At 38.0% G+C, this 17,724-nt stretch overlaps 1 protein-coding gene across 1 annotated transcript in view; it reads right to left on the reverse strand.

Annotated features, from left to right (window-relative positions):
- The window catches only part of LOC123591787 (NKG2-D type II integral membrane protein-like), a 64,782-nt gene extending 47,277 nt beyond the window's left edge, over positions 1-17,505 (reverse strand). Inside the window, exons 1-3 of the mRNA XM_045466459.1 lie at positions 17,201-17,505; positions 15,319-15,459; positions 14,958-15,041 (exon numbers count right to left, since the gene is read on the reverse strand). Coding sequence (XP_045322415.1) covers positions 14,958-15,041; positions 15,319-15,352 — 118 coding nt within the window. The 5' untranslated portion in view covers positions 15,353-15,459; positions 17,201-17,505. The remainder of the gene's footprint in view (positions 1-14,957; positions 15,042-15,318; positions 15,460-17,200) is intronic.
- Between the last annotated feature and the right edge of the window lie 219 nt (positions 17,506-17,724).

Below are 17,724 nucleotides of genomic sequence, written 5' to 3' on the forward strand. Positions count from 1 at the left end.
GTGTAACATTTTGTTTCGCCGATAGCATGCCTTTGGTGGTACTTTTCTAGAATATCTCCAGAATACTATCAAAACTAGTTACATTTTTGCCTCTCAGATGGCAACTAGGTGCATAGGGGTCAAGATGGGGTGAGAGAATTTGTTCATCAGTTCGTACCTCTTATGTTTTCAACAATGTGAATGCATTAATCACCTATTTGAATCAAGATCTTTTATTTACTTTTTAAATGTAAAATCTTATACTCAATCAAAATGAATTTGTTTCATATTCTCTGATGGCTTGGTTCTTGAAATTTCAAAAAAAATGTATTTTTAAATGTATAATTTTGCTATTCTTGTATCCTTACTGAGGGATGTTTGAAACATCACAATCCTACATAAATCATACATAATTGACTAATCTGAGTGAAAACCCTTTGTTTTTTCTGAATACCTGTTAAAGAATGGAAATGTTAAAACTTTGATCACAGTACTTCCTTTAATTATCAGGGCCAGAGAACTCCTTTTCACAAATGTAACGGAAGAGTCTGCTACAATTAGTAGTAAAAATAATTGATGGCTTGAGGCATGCACATTTTACGGTCGGTCCACGGTGTTCTAAATTCCTGCACCAGAAAATAAATTTATTTTAGAAAGACATTTCTCAGGCAAAATTTATCACAAATTGAAAACATATGTGCAGTTTTTACAATGGCCATTCAAATGTTGAGAGGGACATACAGCCTTAAGATTATGAAGCGTAATTGTATCTAAACCTAATGAAATGTTGCCAATGGACCATTGGAACTAGTGAAGAATTACAAAGGGTAGTGTAGACTGCGAGGTAGAGGGAGTTATACATATACACTTGAAATATGCTCCTAAGACCCCTGACACATCTGGGAAGTGAACAGATAAAGAATGTGTATGAAGTGATACACTGCAATTACGTATAAACATATTTCTAAGTGCCTATAATTCAGATTGACGTGCCCAGAGCAAGCAATTCCACTGCTGGCCTCACTTTGAGCAAAAAAGGTGCTGATTTGCATTTAAAACAGAGTGCACTTTTTCTCCACTGAGCCTAATGTCTTCCACACCAAACGAAGCATTAGACTTCGGTGAAATTGGGCCATGAGCCTAAGGTACCTGGATTTTAAATGTGAAAGCTGGGCTACACTGTCCAGATAAAGACGTTTCTTAGTTTTAATTTTCACCCAAATCCTCAGGAATCTGATGGGAAGTAACCATTTCAAGAAATAAAATGGAGACGTCCCCAACTTTTTACATTTAGCTGTTGTTTCAGTAGAACTTCTTTGTAGGGGGTTCCATTGCCCTCCCTGCCCCTTCATGTTTTTCCTTCTGTCTCTTGAAGCACTTTTCTCTGTGATTTTTTCTGTTATCCTCTTGTCCCCTTATCTTAACATGAACTTAAACATGAGGGTGTCCAAGGGCTCAGCCCTTAGATTCCCAAGAATCAACCCAGCCTCGCAATTGTCACACTGTCTATTCACTGCTGCACACAACATTTGCATCCCAGGCACAGACCTCTCACCTGATCGGCATGATCATCTATCACCAGGCCCATGCGACACCCCCATACATACCTAAATGCTTAACAGTTTTACTACCATTGTATCTAAAACTGAATTCCAAATATGCCTTATTAATGTTAATGGGAACGTCATTCTTACCACTCTTGGACCAAAAACCTTGACACCATCCCTGATTTGTCCGTCTCACACACATCTGTGGAACAAGTGTAGAATCTGGCCACTTGGCCATCTCAGCTCAACAGACTGTCCAGAGTGCGTCTCCAAAGCAGGAGCCAGCTTTTGTCCCTCCTCCGCTTAAAACCCTCTAATATCTTCTCTTGACCCTCATGAAGAAATCCAAGATCTTACATTTTTCTGATCCCCACATGCTCTCACCGTCATTCCCTCTCTGACTTACTTTTCTCCCACCTCATTCCCCTTGCTCCAGCATCCCAGGCCCCCTTGCTATTTCCTCAGGAATGCTAAGGACACTCCTACCTCTGAGTCTTGACCACAGCTGTTGTTACTGCCGGGATGCATTTGTATCAACTAATCCACATGCCCTGCTCATTCAAGATACTGAACAACACAGGGGCGCCTGGGTGGCTCAGTGGGTTACGCATCTGACTCTTAGTTTTGGCTCAGGTCATGATTTCATGGTTTGTGAGTTTGAGCCCTGTGTTGGGCTCTGCACTGGCAGTGTGGAGTTGATTTGGGATTATTGCTCCCCTCTTTCTCTGCCCCTCCCCTGCTCACTCATGCACGCTCCCTCTCTCTCAAAAATAAAAATAAAAAATAAAAACAGATACTGTACAAACATCGGTTCTCAAGGAGTCTGTCTCTGACCACTGCATTTAAAGCAGTGAAATCTCTTCCTCTTAATTTCATAGACAAAAGATACCTTGTGATAGAGCTAAAAGTAAGACCTCACACCACCACGTAGCTTTTATCATCCTCTAATGTGCCATGTAATTTACTTGGCATATTGGGATTGTCGTCACTCATCACCAAGAGCACTATGATGTTTGCATTGGAATGTAATATCCATAAGGGCGGGACACTGTAGCGTGTTTCATTCACCACTATAGCTTCAGCGGCTAGAAGGGTGCCTCGCACATCGTGGGCCATCAATAAACAGCATGTCAAATAGCCTGTTTCTCATGGTGTCCCCATGCTACTTAGATTCAGTTAAAACAGATCACTTTTCTACATTTTCTGAACTCGTTTCCTGGACATCAACCAACAAATCTATGTGATTTACTAATGAGACAGGGCTTCCAGAAATTATGTGGACTTCTGCTAAATAATACCATTGAAGATTTTAATGACCACGTTAGAGTGCAACATTATTAGATGACTTATTGGGATAAGCTCTTTTTTTGTTGTTGTTCTTGAATGATACCAAAAAACAGGTACAGATGTCACTTCCAGAGAGAACTGGCTTTATAAATACAACTTTTCTTTCCTCGTTGTATTTTTAACATTTCCTGCAACCGTACATGTGTACCTGCTAGTACTGTAGAACATACAAGAGAAAGATACAAAAGCAAAATATCATTTTACTGTGTTTGGAAGGACCCTCCATTAAAGAACATGGAATAAATCATGCTCTTTGGGTCTACTGAGGTCTCAGATTTGCATTCAGTTGCCTATCTAAGAAGCGAGATCAAATGGAATTAAAGATATTCCCTAAGTCCCCAAGGATCTGTTCCTCTTGTTCACCAATAATCTACCAATCAGTTACTGAGCAGGAAAGAGGGCAGGAAGACAGTGAAATAAAAACTTACAGATTCTGAGATACGATTGAGCCATCCAGCCACTTTCGGGGATTCTTGGGTCCTACCTTTAATCCAATCCAATAATTGTATGTTATTTTTGATTGAATGAAGATCTGTGTGTAAACCAGAATAATTAGGATTATTCACAACATCAATGAAAATGCCTTACCCACAGAGGACTCCTAAAATACTGAGCATTTAGATCTCCAAATGCCACTATGATAAATGAAGGAGGCGGGCTAATTTCTCCATGGGGCAGAGAGACATTGAAATGCTTCAGTGAAGGAATCACTCAATTCTTGGTGACTGGATGAAAGATATACAGAAAGGGAGACAATGAACTTTAAAAATATCTCCATGTATGATGAAGTCGATAGGTAAATATGACTGCACTAAACCTGGAACTTCTCTTCATAAGACATCTTCTCTTCTCTTCTCTAAGACACCTTAGAGATTGTATAATACAAGCTTCAAATATGGAGATATCTGCAATAATTTAAAGAACAAATACATGTTTCTAGAAATCAACAAGAAAACAAAATTATCCAATAAGAAAAAATGGACAAAAAAATGAGAACATATTTCAAATAAATAAGGCATCATCTCAGTTGGTTGTGTCCAACTTTGGCTCAGGTCACGATCTCCCGGTTCCTGAGTTCAAGCCCCACCTTGGGCTCTGTGCTGACAGCTCAGAGCCTGGAGTTTGCTTTGAATTCTGTGTGTGTGTGTGCGTGTGTGTGTGTGTGTGTGTGTGTGTCTGCCCCTTCCCCACTCAAACTCTGTGTCTCTCAAAAATAAACTTAAAAAAAGTTGTTCAAGTAAATAAGGAATATAGCCATATGTATAGAAAGGTACCAAGCTCACTAGAGATCAGAAAAGTGCAAATCAGGGCACCTGAGTGGCTCAGCTGGTTAAGCATCCGGCTCTTGATTTCAGCTTAGGTCATAGTCTCATGATTTTTGAGATTGAGCCCCACATCAGGCTCTGCGCTGACAGTGCACAGCCTGCTTGAGATTCTCTCTCTCTGACCCTCTCTTAAGCTCTCTCTTTCTCTTTCTGTCTCTCAAAATAAGTAAACATTTTAAAAATGCAATTCAATTCCACAAGGATATATCTTACAACTATTCAAGTGGCAGAAATTAAAATTAACACCAAGTTTGTGTGATGATAGAGATCAAACATATCTTTTAAGCTGTTGCTCAAATCATATTGAAAAATAATTTGGAACTATCGTATAAAATTAAACTGTTACAAACGTTGCCCAGTGATTCCACTCCTAGGATGATATGATAAATAGAAGTGAGGACACACAGAACAATTTTTCACAGAAGGGTGCCTAAGCATGTTTAATGAAGGAATGTTCATAACAACAAAAGGTGGAAACAACCCAAATTCCCATCACCTAGAGAATGGATGAAGTATATCCACACTGTGGAATATTATATGGCAGTGAAAAATGAAGAAACTATACCTACATGTTAACACAGCATTTCCCACTTATTTGCTTTGTGCCCTTAAGCAAATAAAACTTCTTTGAACGTTTTCTTATCTATACAGTGGGAATCCCTATCTCTTTTAAGATTTTGTGGACTGGATAATGTATGCAGTCTCTAAAATATCTTTAACATAAAAATACTATAAGTTATTTGTAATCATTATTCCAATTGACATATTATATTTCCTTCAAATGTTTCCTATTGGTGCAAGTGTGAAGCAACAAATTAATGTTCTTTCCTAAAATGAATGTAATCTAATCATCCTCCCTCTTTCTCCTTCTCTCAAACACACACACACACACACACACACACACACACACACACGCATATGCATGCACACACACACCAATTTTTTTTTTCACTGTAACTGTGTAAGAAAAAATTTTAATACTGTATGTTTAAATGCCTAAGGAAAATGGATGAGTATTATATAAACATGACAAATACATGCTTTATCATTTCTAGGTCTCTGAAGAGACACTAAAACTAAATATTCTTTGATTCTTTTACTCACATAATTTTGCTAGATCTTAGGGGTACACAGAAATGTATCAAACGCAATCTCAGTTTTCAGTATCAAGGGATTTAAGCCACTGTTTTCATCACACTCTTAGGCTTTACAAAGCAGCAAAACACAGGAAATCCTAAACTATCATTGTAAGAGTAATGCCGTTCTACAGCAAAGTCTATCACAGGTCTGTATAGTATATCAGCAGTCCAGTTCAGACACTAAAAGCCTGGCTATCACAATGAGGTAATAGACTATGAAACTTAGATTTTGCTCTGATCAATGGCAAAAGTCTCAATAAATTTCAAAGGCTGTAGATTAGTTCATGGAAATGCAAGGAGAACAGGTATAAGAAGAAGCTTCAGTGAAACTCTGAAGTCCAGGGGTGCCTGGGTGGCTCAGTCGGTTAAGCCTTCAACTTTGGCTCAGGTCATGATCTCACGGTCTGTGAGTTAAAGCCCCGCGTCGGGCTCTGTGCTGACAGCTTAGAGCCCGGAGCCTGCTTCAGATTCTGTGTCTGTCTCTCTCTCTGACCCTTCCTCGCTTACACTCTATCTCTCTCTCTCCTTCAAAAATAAAACAGTGAAACTCTGAAGTCCAGAAACTTCAGTGGCAGGACTAAAACTAAAGAAAACTGGATTGGAAATTACAAGGGAAATATGGATAATAAATAAGTTAATTTCTGAGTGAAAAATCTCAAATCATTTAGGAATTGATAGAGAACAACTGAGGTTTAAATTAATCAAGGTACTTATAAGCTGTAGCTGGATTTTTTTAATTTGTTTGAATCCATATGCTGTTATCTAACTCGTTTCCAACAGTTAAAAGGTATTCATTCATATTATTATTTTAATAAGAGTTTTATAAATAAGAAAATATAGAAGTTTTTTTGTTTGTTTTGTTTTTTTTTGTTTGTTTGTTTTTAAGTAAGGCCTGGACGTGGGGCTTGAACTCACAACCCGAAGATTAAGAGTCAAATACCCTACCAACTGAGGCAGCCAGGCACTCCTGAGTGTTGTCTTTTCTTTAACATAGGGGTTTTAACTTATCCTTCACAAGATACTAATAGAAATAATATTGCTATGAATAATTAGTGTAACTGGACTCAGTGCCTAAATGGAATCATTAGAAGGAAATCATCAGAATCCATTCGATTGACTTTATATTCCCAAACTACATAAGGAATAGCAATGTGATCTAAATTTTTCTCTTCTAGAAAAGAGATGTTTCCTCTGTCATTCTGGATTATAAGTAAAGGAAAAGTACATTTTTTTTTAATTTTTTAACTTGTATTCATTTTTGAGGGAAAGAGAAAGAGTGTGAGTGGAGGAGGAACAGAGAGAGAGGGAGACACAGAATTTGAAGCAGGCTCCAGGCTCCAAGCTGTCAGCACAGAGCCCGATGCGAGGCTTGAACTCATGAACTGTGGGATCAAGACCTGAGCCAAAGTTGGCCACTTAACCAACTGAGCCATCCAGGCACCCCCCCCCCCAAAAAATATACGTTTTTAAATAATCATTGCAACTACATTCAATCTCTTTATTTTTCATCCTTTTTTCTCATGGCCACGAAAATGAGTCTCATCTTGCCTTAGAAGTCTCATCTTGCTGTGCCTGGGTGGCTCGATCGGTTAGCGTCTAGCTTCAGCTCAGGTCATGTTCTCTCACTTTGTGAGTTCGAGCCCGCGTCAGGCTCTGTGCTGACAGCGCAGAGCCTGGAGCCTGCTTCAAGTTCTGTGTGTCCCTGTCTCTGCCCCTCTCCCCACTCTTAAAAATAAATAAACATTAAAAAAAAGTTTAAGAAGTGTGATCAGTCCCGAGGCTCCTGGGTGGCTCAATCGGTTAAGCCGACTTCAGCTCAGGTTATAATCTCACACTTGTGAGTTTGAGCCCCTTGGGCTCTGCACCGATGCTGACAGCCTGCTTGGGATTCTCTCTCTCTGCCCCTCCCCCACTCACACCATCTCTCACTCAAAATAAATAAGCTTAAAAAAAAAAAAAAGAAGAAGTGTGATCAGTCCCAAATACTGATGAAGGAACAGAACCAAGTACAATACGAAATTGTCCCCTTCAGGCTGCTTTTTCTTTCGCCCTGTATGAGCTCTGAGAAGCTAAATACTGAACTCTCTGATGTATACTAAAATGGGAAGATGCGACACCTAGACTAAAAAGACTGAAAAACATCTCACGTCACCGTTTCCCTGGCTGAAAACGATGGTTCTTCCAGGTCTCTGTTACACCAGGTCTCTGTGTCTCCTCCTCGGCAGAGACATCTGCACCAGTTAACAAGTGCTTCCAAACAAAGTGGCCAAATTATACTGGAGGCAATTCTGACAATTATCCTAGCTCAAGACGTACAAATTTCCCAGAAAGCATTTACTCAGGTTTAGTAGAGTAGACATACTTGCTCCTCTTTAGTATCAATCTTCACGAGACTAGACTGCAGATCTTGGCATGCCACCTTGCTCCTCTCCCAAGTTTCCTCTTCTTTTGAAAAGTGGTAACAGCTTTTTCGACAACAGTACCATTTTCCTTGAAATGTGTTATTATCTTCATTCCATAATCGTGGGTTAGAAAACAACATTGTTAAAATGCCGGTACTACCCAAAGCAATCTACATATTCAATGCAATCCCTATCAAAATAACACCAGCATTCTTCACAGAGAGAGAACAAACAATCCTAACATTTGTATGGAACCCGAAAAGACCCAGAATAGTCAAAGGAATGTTTAAAAAGAAAACCAAAGCTGGAGGCATCATAATTCCAGACTTCATGCTGTATTACAAAGTTGTTTTCATCAAACAGTACGGTACTGACACAAAAACAGACACATAGATCAATGGAACGGAACAGAGAACCCAGAAATGGACCCACAAATGTATGACCAACTCATCTTGGACAAAGCAGGCATAGAAACTACAGTGGAAAAAGACAGTCTCATCAGCAAATGGTGTTGGGAAAACTGGACAGCGACATGCAGAATGAATCTGGACCTCTTTTTGACACCATACATAAAAATGAACTCAAATGGATGAGATGCCTAAGACAGGAAACCATCAAAATCCTCGAGGAGAAAACAGGCAACAACCTCTCTGACTTCGGCCATAGAAACTTCTTACTAGACATGTCTCCAGAAGCAAGGGAAATAAAAGCAAAAATGCACTATTGGGACCTCATCAAGGTAAAAAGATTCTGCACAGTGAAGGAAAGCATCCACAAAACGAAAAGGCAACCGACAGAATGGGAGAAGATATTGGCAAATGACATATCAGATAAAGGGCTAGTATCCAAAGTCTATAAAGAACTTATCAAACTCAACACCCAAAAAAAACAAATAATCCAGTGAAGAAATGGACAAAAGATATGAACACACACTTTTCCAAAGAAGACATCAGATGACTGACAGTCACATGAAAAGATGCCCCACATCACTCATCATCAGGGAAATACAAATCAAAACCACAATGAAATACCACCTCACACCTGTCAGAATGGCTAAAATGAGCAATTCAGGCAACAACAGATGTTGGCAATAATGTGGAAAAAGGGGAACCCTTTTGCACTGCTGGTGGGAATGCACACTGGGGCAGCCACTGGAGAACAGTATGGAGGTTCCTCAAAAAAAATTAAAAATAGAACTACCCTATGACCCAGCAACTGCACTACTAGGTGTTTATCCGAAGAAAACAAAAATGCTGAAGGGGAACGTGCACCCATTGTTTATAGCAGCACTATCAACAATAGCCAAACTGTGGAAATGGACCAAATGTCCATCGATGAATGGATAAAGATGTGGTGTATATCTATCTATCTATCTATCTATCTATCTATCTATATGTATGTATATAGATAGATATACACACACATATATAATGAAATATTAACCATCAAAAAGAATTAAATCTTGCTATTTGCAGCAATGTGGGTGGAACTAGAGTGTATTATGCTAAGCAAAATAAGTCAATCAAAGACAAGTATCATATGATTTCACTCAATGTGGAATTTAAGAAACACAACAGATGAACATAGAGGAAGAGAAGAAAAATAAGATAAAAACAGAGAGGGAGGCAAACCATAAGAGATATTTCAATGCAGAGAACAAACTGAGGGTCACTGGAGGGGTTTGGGTGGGGAGATGGGCTAAATTGGTGAATGGCATTAAGGAGGGCACTTAGGATGTGCACTGGGTGTTACATATGTACATGATGAATCACTAAATTCTGTTCCTGAAACCATTATTACACTGTATGTTAACTAGCTTGGATTTAAATAAAAGAAAAAAGAAAACAAAACAAAAAAAAAGGAATGCATCATGGTCTTTATCTTGAAACAAAAGCCGCATGATCCTCAACCACGAGACAACTTAGAGACCTTTCCTTTCCCTGTATTTCTTCCTTACTTCACACTGAATGATGAAAAAATAGGTGGTTTTCCTGTATCCCAAAAGTGCGTTGGGAATAGCTTTTGAGCAAACTGTGGGGCCAGAGATCATGTCTCAGACCTCAGACCATTGCTCGGATTACACTGAGAAATCATGACTTCCCAACTACAGATACACTGCTCCAATACGAAGCAGTTCTCCCTTCAGGAGAAATCCACCAAAGTCAATATAAGAGAATGGTATTAATTCCAAGAGATCTATATATTGGAGAAAATTCATCACAGGCATAAATCACTCAATCAAATCAAAATGACTTCGTGAAAGGCAACAGTTCAATTAGCTATAATAAAGAAAATGGATTTGATTTTAAAAAGGCTCAGCAAAATTAAAGAACCTAACTAAGTTCAATGTGAAGTTTTAAAGTTATATATCAAAATGGGATCATTTTGACATATGGGGTCATTCCATGGAAAAAAAAAATCTGTAAACTACTAGTGTAATTATTCAGTACCTACCTGTACTGAATTGATTACAGTGAATTGAGTGATCTCCAACTTCTGCTAAGGAAGCATTTTTTTCTTCTGCTTTTTTCATATCTTGCCTGGTGGCACCAGAATACCTATGAAAAACTTCAATTCATATTATAAAATTAAAGTCTTGAATGCTTGTAATAGATCACTTTATTATAATCACTCTAATTCTAAATGGCATAGTGAATGTTGCTGATTAAATGAAAGTACAATCAGAGAAAATGTTAGGTTAAAATATGTTGAAGTGTCAATGGGGCTCCTGGGTGGCTCAGTCGGTTAAGTGTCCAACTTCGGCTCAGGTCATGATCTCACAATCCATGAGTTCGAGCCCCGCGTCGGGCTCTGTGCTGACAGCCCGAAGCCTTCTTTGGATCCTCTTGCCCCCCCCCTCCTTCTGCCCACCCCCACTCTCCTGTGTTCTCTCTATCTCTCTCTCAAAAATACATTAAAGACATTCAAAAAAAAAAAAAGAGCGAGAGAGAGAGAGAGAGGTTAAGACCTCAAGTACCTAAATACTACCATTTCTTGTGACTAACCAATTCCCTTGTCCTTTCCTTTTTGTCTATCCAAGGACACATGGTATAGAACTAATTTTGGCAGGACCTCTAAGAAGATTGCAACATGGTATTTATGCGCCTCTAAAAATAGTCAACTTCACTGGGGCTCCTGGCTGGCTCAGTCCATAGAGCAAGCCACTCTTGATCTCAGGGTCATGGGGGTTGGGTGTGGGGCCTCCTTGAAAAATAAAAACAAAAATTTTAAATATACAGAAATGGCCAATTTTGGAACACAAGTTTCTGCAACTCAAATGATAAAATATCACGAAACTGTACACATACAAACTAATGCTGGCCAACGCTTACGGTTTTCTTCACCATTTCACCACTCAATATTACTCAGTATAGTTCCTGAGTCACACTCTTTTCTCAATTCAACAGCTATTTCAAGTATTTGTCTTGAAATTATCTGGTGCACCTCCTTGCCCCTTCCTCTCAGAACATGGACTCATCTGCTCCTTTGCATGGAAACCGTCACCAGCATGGATACCTTCTCCTCACCTTCCTGCACCTCCTCCTATAGACACACAGGTATCTCTCACTCTACCCCAGAAAAAAATGTGCTTTGCATTGAACACGTATGAAACTGTCACCCCTGCTCTGGATTTCATCCCCTATTGAATCTTTGGTGATCTTGATCTCCTACTGTCATTTTCTCTCTTGAACCCTCCACAGTTTCCTTCTCATGGCTCCCTTCTCTTGCATATGATCATCTCAAGTCAGCTTTCCCACAAAGTTCCTGTCCTTTCTTTTTCATATTTTTTGTAACAGAGTTCTTTACTGTCAGATTGGGTGTTAGCATAAGATTATTCACATTCCTCCATTCATGAGACATTTACCACATTGCTCTCAGAACTGGTTTTTCTTCCTTAGTTAGCAAGTTGTTAGCTACCACAAATTGTTGCCAGGACCTTCACCATTACATTTATTTACTTTATAGTCATTTCATCTCATCTCCCTACTTCTCTCACATGCTGTAACTAAGGCACATTTCAATTACTCCCTTCATACATTTTACATACAGTGTTATTCCTTCTTTATGTATTGATTCATTTTTAACTATTTCAGCTGATAAAAATGTATCAGGACATACACACATGTTTGTGCTCTTGCCTTTTTTTTTCCATTTCATATGCTCTTGCTAAAATTCATGCATATTGTTGGATACCATTGTCGTTGTTTTGTGAATATTTTTTTTTTAATTTTTTTTAACGTTTATTTATTTTTGAGACAGAGAGAGACAGAGCGTGAACGGGGGAGGGTCAGAGAGAGAGGGAGACACAGAATCAGAGGCAGGCTCCAGGCTCTGAGCCATTAGCACAGAGCCTGAGGCGGGGCTTGAACTCACGAACCACGAGATCATGACCTGAGCGAAGTCAGACGCTTAACCCACTGAGCCACCCAGGCACCCCCCCGTTGTTGTTGTTTTGACTGTCACCTAAATTCCATTGGTAAATCAATTGCAGAGATCTCATTTACTCTCCCATTAATGATCTTTTTAGTAGTTGTGAGATGTTCGATGTTGTGAATGGCACTGCTACAAACTGTCCTATAGAAGTTCATTTCTGTGTATGTGCAAGTATATCTGTTGGATATACACTTAGGGTGAGAATTACTGAATCATGTTGAGTTTTAGAAGATAGTACCAAACTGACAAAGTGCTTGTATCAGGTTATACTCCCTTTAACAATGTTCGAGATCGTATAGATCCACTTATTTACAAGGCTTGGTAAATGTTTCACTTAGTCATAATTGAAAAAATACTTTTCTGTATTCACTGTCTCTGCTTCCTAATGTTTGAATGAGTTTAGCGATTACAGTCTGGCTTTGACCATACCCACTATCCCACTGGAGCTAGTCTAGAAAATATCATTTTGGCCTCTCTCTTGCCAAATTCAATAAGCTTACTTCTAGCCATTATAATACCTGATCCTCCTGTACTATTTGGAACCCTTGACTATCTTTGCCTTCTCTCCATGATAGCATAATGTTTTGGACTCCCACCTACTTGTTTAACCAAGCATCATGGTTTTTCACTGTTTTTACTCATCTTTTACCTCCAGCTAAATGTTGATTTATCCTACGATCCCCCGCCTCACCCTTGTTCTTCTAGCCTAATCTACTCTCCCTGGTTTCACAAGGTAGAGCATGGTCCAGCTTCTGCTTTCCTCTATGATATCTTCCAGTATCTTTCATCCAGGCATCTTCCTTGATCTCCAGACTTTTAATACTACCGTGTACGTGCTGATGGTCTGTGTCTGCTGTTAAAACCCACTCTAACAGACACAGACCAATCTCATTCTTTCTGGTCATCTCCACTGATATATCCAAGCACCTCACTCCTTACCGTTATTAGCACACCTACGCAAACACCAAACCATACTTTGTGTTCTTCTTGTGTTCTCTGTAATATTTAGTATTATTTAGTAATATTTAGTAATATTTAATTTTAGTAATTAAAATTTAGTAATATTTAATATTTGGAAGACATTCACCAAGGTGTGTAAGCCTCATGTCAAATGGTATCACTGATTCAATTGTCTGCCTCACGCACTCGTATTCTAGCAATTCTTCTTATTAAAGATTTCTCATAAATGGTGCCTACCCTTCATTACTTCTTCATAACACTAATTCAGTCATTCTAACTAACACTGATTCCTGAAACATCCTGTTATCTTTCCCTTCCACCCACTTGCCGGATGTTGAGATTGACCTTTCCCAAATCCCTATCGCCTCATGGGACAGGAGTCATGTTTTTCCCTCACATAAAACCTTTCAGTGGTTTCTTTTGTTTTTAGAACAAATCTAAAATTTCTTAAGATATTAAAATTATCAAAACATGCATACCTAGGCAAACCTATTTATAGCTACTTCTTAATTCTCCTAAAGCCTCCATTGCTTTGGTTCTTGTTTTCTATGCCTGGATAAGTAGTCTCTCTACCCCAAGCTTCCTGATTGAGTCCTACCTATCCTTTACATCATATCAATTATTATCTTCTGGAGGAAAATATTCTGGACCTCAGCATGAAATATTCTATTCAGCTGATATCTTGAATCCATTACCCCAGCACTAATATTATTTTATTTTAAAAACTGCTTTGTTTACGGGGCACCTGGATGGCTGTCAGTTGAGTGTCTGACTTCGGCTCAGGTCTTGATCTTAGGGTTCATGACTTCCAGCTGCTCATCAGGCTCCCTGCTGTCAGCACAGAGCCCACTTAGGATCTTCTGCCTTCTTCTCTTTCTGCCCCCGACCCCAGCTCATGCTCTCTCTCTCTCTCTCTCTCTCTCAAAAATAACTAAGACATTAAAAATAAATAGGAGTGCCTGGGTGGCTCAGTCAGTTAAGCATATGACTTCTGCTCAGGTCACGATCTCATGGTTGATGAGTTTGAGCTCAGCACCGGGTTTTGCACTGGTGGTGAGGAGCCTGCTTGGGATTTTCTCTCTCCCCATCTCTCTCTGCCCCTCTCCCATTTGCATGCTCCCTCTCTCTCTCAAAAGTAAATAAATAAATAAATAAATAAATAAATAAATAAACCTCATCTTTAAAAAATATATAACTGTTTCATTTAAAAAAAATCTTCCCCTTTAAACTGAGCTCATTAAGTGCTGACTTTTTAAAATTGTTGTACCTTTAGTATCTATCATATATAGGCCCTGACCAGAAAGATCCTTGGAATTGTTGCTGAATTCATGAGCCAAAGGATTAAAAAATCAGGAAGAAGATATTTAAAAAGCATTGTATATAAATTTTTAACAATCGATGTGAAAAATATAAAAAGTGATATAAAAATAGATCAACCTTATATTCCTCTGTGATTTAAGCAGTATTGCAGTATGATAAGGAGTGTAATACTCAAAGAAAGATTTTTCCAATTCTCTGCTCATATGGAAAACTTCCTCCTTCACAAAATATAAAGATGAATATATATGTAAACCTCACTGTACATTTCAGCAAAATTTTGTGCCATTACAGCCATGACATACACTATTTCATGTGGTATAAAAGCTAAGTGATGGCAAAATAGCAAAATCATCGTCATCGATATTATAAACACCATCATGATTACTAACATTTCTATAGGACTCTATAGTTTACAAAGGCTCAGCAGAAGTTCAGTTATGGTATTTCATTTTTCACTCTAGCTCATTGTTCTCATAAAAAAAAATGTGTGTGCCCAATACTCACGCATATATCTCAAGCCTGTGTTTGCCAGCAGGAGGAAAAAACATGTAACTCCCAGGGTTAATGCAACCTTACGCCGTGGAAATTCTGTACAGATTCAGAAAGCAAAATATATAGTAAGCATTGAGCTTGGGAAAGCCCTCAGAGTTGGAACAAAATGGAAATTCATTCTGGAATTGGAAATGAATATCCCTTTTTACTGTGATTACAAATATCCTTGAATTTTACATTTACATATACCCCTTGATCTATGAAGAACCGGACAAATAACGTCAAATATACAGAAACCCAATTATCATGATTTCACTTCTTCTTACTTGAAATCATATTTTCACAAAATAAGAAAGCAAACAAAAAACTTTACCTCTCCTTTCATCCACTGAACATCTTTCGTCCATCTGTCTCCTTGAATAGGGTGATATCAGATTCGTGCACGTTGCTCTCTACTCCCTCAGTTTTGAGGACTGGAGGCAAAGAACACAGTTCGAATCCTGTGCAATGTGGCCTGAGGCATTAAAATGGCAATATTTCTCATAACGTAACAGGGACAGCTAAATGAATGATAAGCATGATCATCTGAAATAAACAGGTTAAAGCAAATATCTGGGAATATTAGGGAAAATTTTTTTTCATCTTTGTAATGCCTTACAACAGAGATTCTACACAATTAAATAATGGTCCATGACCATTTTGTGGGCATGTTATGTTAAGCATTCACTTCTTTCAAAATCATTGAATTCATGGCCAAAATTTAATAATTGATATATTCCATACTCACCTAAACCTCTAGGCTTATATCACCTTTTGAAAATTATGTTTGATCACTTAGTGCCTGTGTTATGCCCAAATGGCAATTATATTGACACCAAATAGAGTAAGCCCTTCTTACTAAGGACACACACACACCAATTTGGCCAACACTGCGCCTGCTACATTGCTTATGTCAGACCCCGCTCATTCATTCATATTATACCTTGAACTTTAGAGTCAGTGGATCATACCTCCTTTTTCAAGTATGAGGAAAATATGAAAATCATGAGATTCAAGGAAAGGGAGTTTAGGAAGTAACATTAAATGAGGGAAGCATGACTTATAATTCTAACAGTGGTGATTGATTTCTTTTCTGTTTGTGGATGAGGAAAACTGAGCTTAAAGGAATATATATAGTATTCCCAATGTCAGACTGTAAATGATACTCTTTAGTTAAAATAAACTTATATTATAAATATATATAAATAAACATGCATAAAATATATTAAATGATAGTCTAGTTCAAGTAAATATATGTCAAAATATTATGTTATATTTAAAAGGGAAATATATACTCAGTTCAAGTATATATGTCATAAAAATAGCTTATTTATATTTATCCAAAAATATGATCCTTCACCTACACTTGGCTTATAGAAAATATTATCTTTCTCCCCTAGAAATAAAATACACAGTGATTAAAGAGGAGAAAACATTTTCCCCAAAAGAATATTTTTGGTAACTGTAGAAAGAATCAGATAACTGTTTTTCCTCAATAGATATAGTTTTTGGATTTTTAAAATACCTTAATATTTCACCATTTAATTACATTATGCTGTCAGGAAACCTGAACAATCATCAAATAATGATAAAATGTATATACACACTGTCATTTGTTTTTCAATAAATATTCCCTCTACAAAAGTGCCAAATTATATATCTTGTCTTAAGGTCATGTATTCCTAGCTAACCGGTTTTTGTTTAGTTGTATTTTAATTGACTATCTGTATAACAAAATAATAAGAAACTAAATTTGGAAATATAAAGCTGGATTTATTTTGCTAGAAAAATACTCCTATAGTCAAAGCATCAAACTTTTTTATTACACTTAACTGAAAGAAGAGAGAATTCAACCTTTGGATAGTTCATTGCTAACTGGTTAGGTAGCACCCATAGAGATAAGAGGGGAAAAATCACAGATTTATACTGTCTAAAAAAGAATCACATACTCCTTAAAACACCTCAGGATTAAAAAAATCATATTCTGCATCAGAAATATTCTGATCCATTCCTTTCCTCATTTGCAGAATAAAGTTAACATTCAATATGGATTAACACAGATCCAGGAATCAGTTCTTGGGGCAACAACGCAAAGCCCTCCCAACTTTGTCCACAGCTTTCCCATAGCAAATGCAACTTTATCCCTCTCTGCTGGACAATGTGACAGCACAGGCACGGGTCACCCAACCTTGCTGGCTGCAATACCTCATCCGTACCTGGGATTTCACAGCCAGAAAAGAGCTTGGTCAGGATCACAGCTACGATGATGTGCTGGCTCTGGGGGCCTTTCACCTCTGCCCTGACTCCAGAAGGTACTAGCTGACTTGCTTGACTGACTCTCAGAGAGACCATGTCAGGAGAAAGATAGCCAATGGCCATGTGACATTAGATACTCCCCCGCATCGTTTCCACTGGTGTCAGGGTCTCCTTTACTCCTGCACTCTGTGTCAGACAGGAGTCCTAGAGACCTCAAATGCTGAAGTTTTCAGACATTCTGTGGATTAGTACAAACCTGAGCTTTAGCAGTTACCTTGAAGCATAAAAAAAAGGCATTCTCAAAATCTCATGAGGTTAGGAAATGCTTAACAATAAATGTAAAAATTTATAAAAATAAAAAGGGAAATATCCACATTCAACTTGACATGATTTTTTCTTTTTACAAAATGAAGGTAAATTACCAATTACTTTATTTTTACTATATATATATAAATAAATATTATAAATTGTGTATACATTGGAC

The sequence above is a fragment of the Leopardus geoffroyi genome, chromosome B4, assembly GCF_018350155.1.
Source record: "Leopardus geoffroyi isolate Oge1 chromosome B4, O.geoffroyi_Oge1_pat1.0, whole genome shotgun sequence".
In the NCBI taxonomy this organism is placed as follows: Eukaryota; Metazoa; Chordata; class Mammalia; order Carnivora; family Felidae; genus Leopardus; species Leopardus geoffroyi.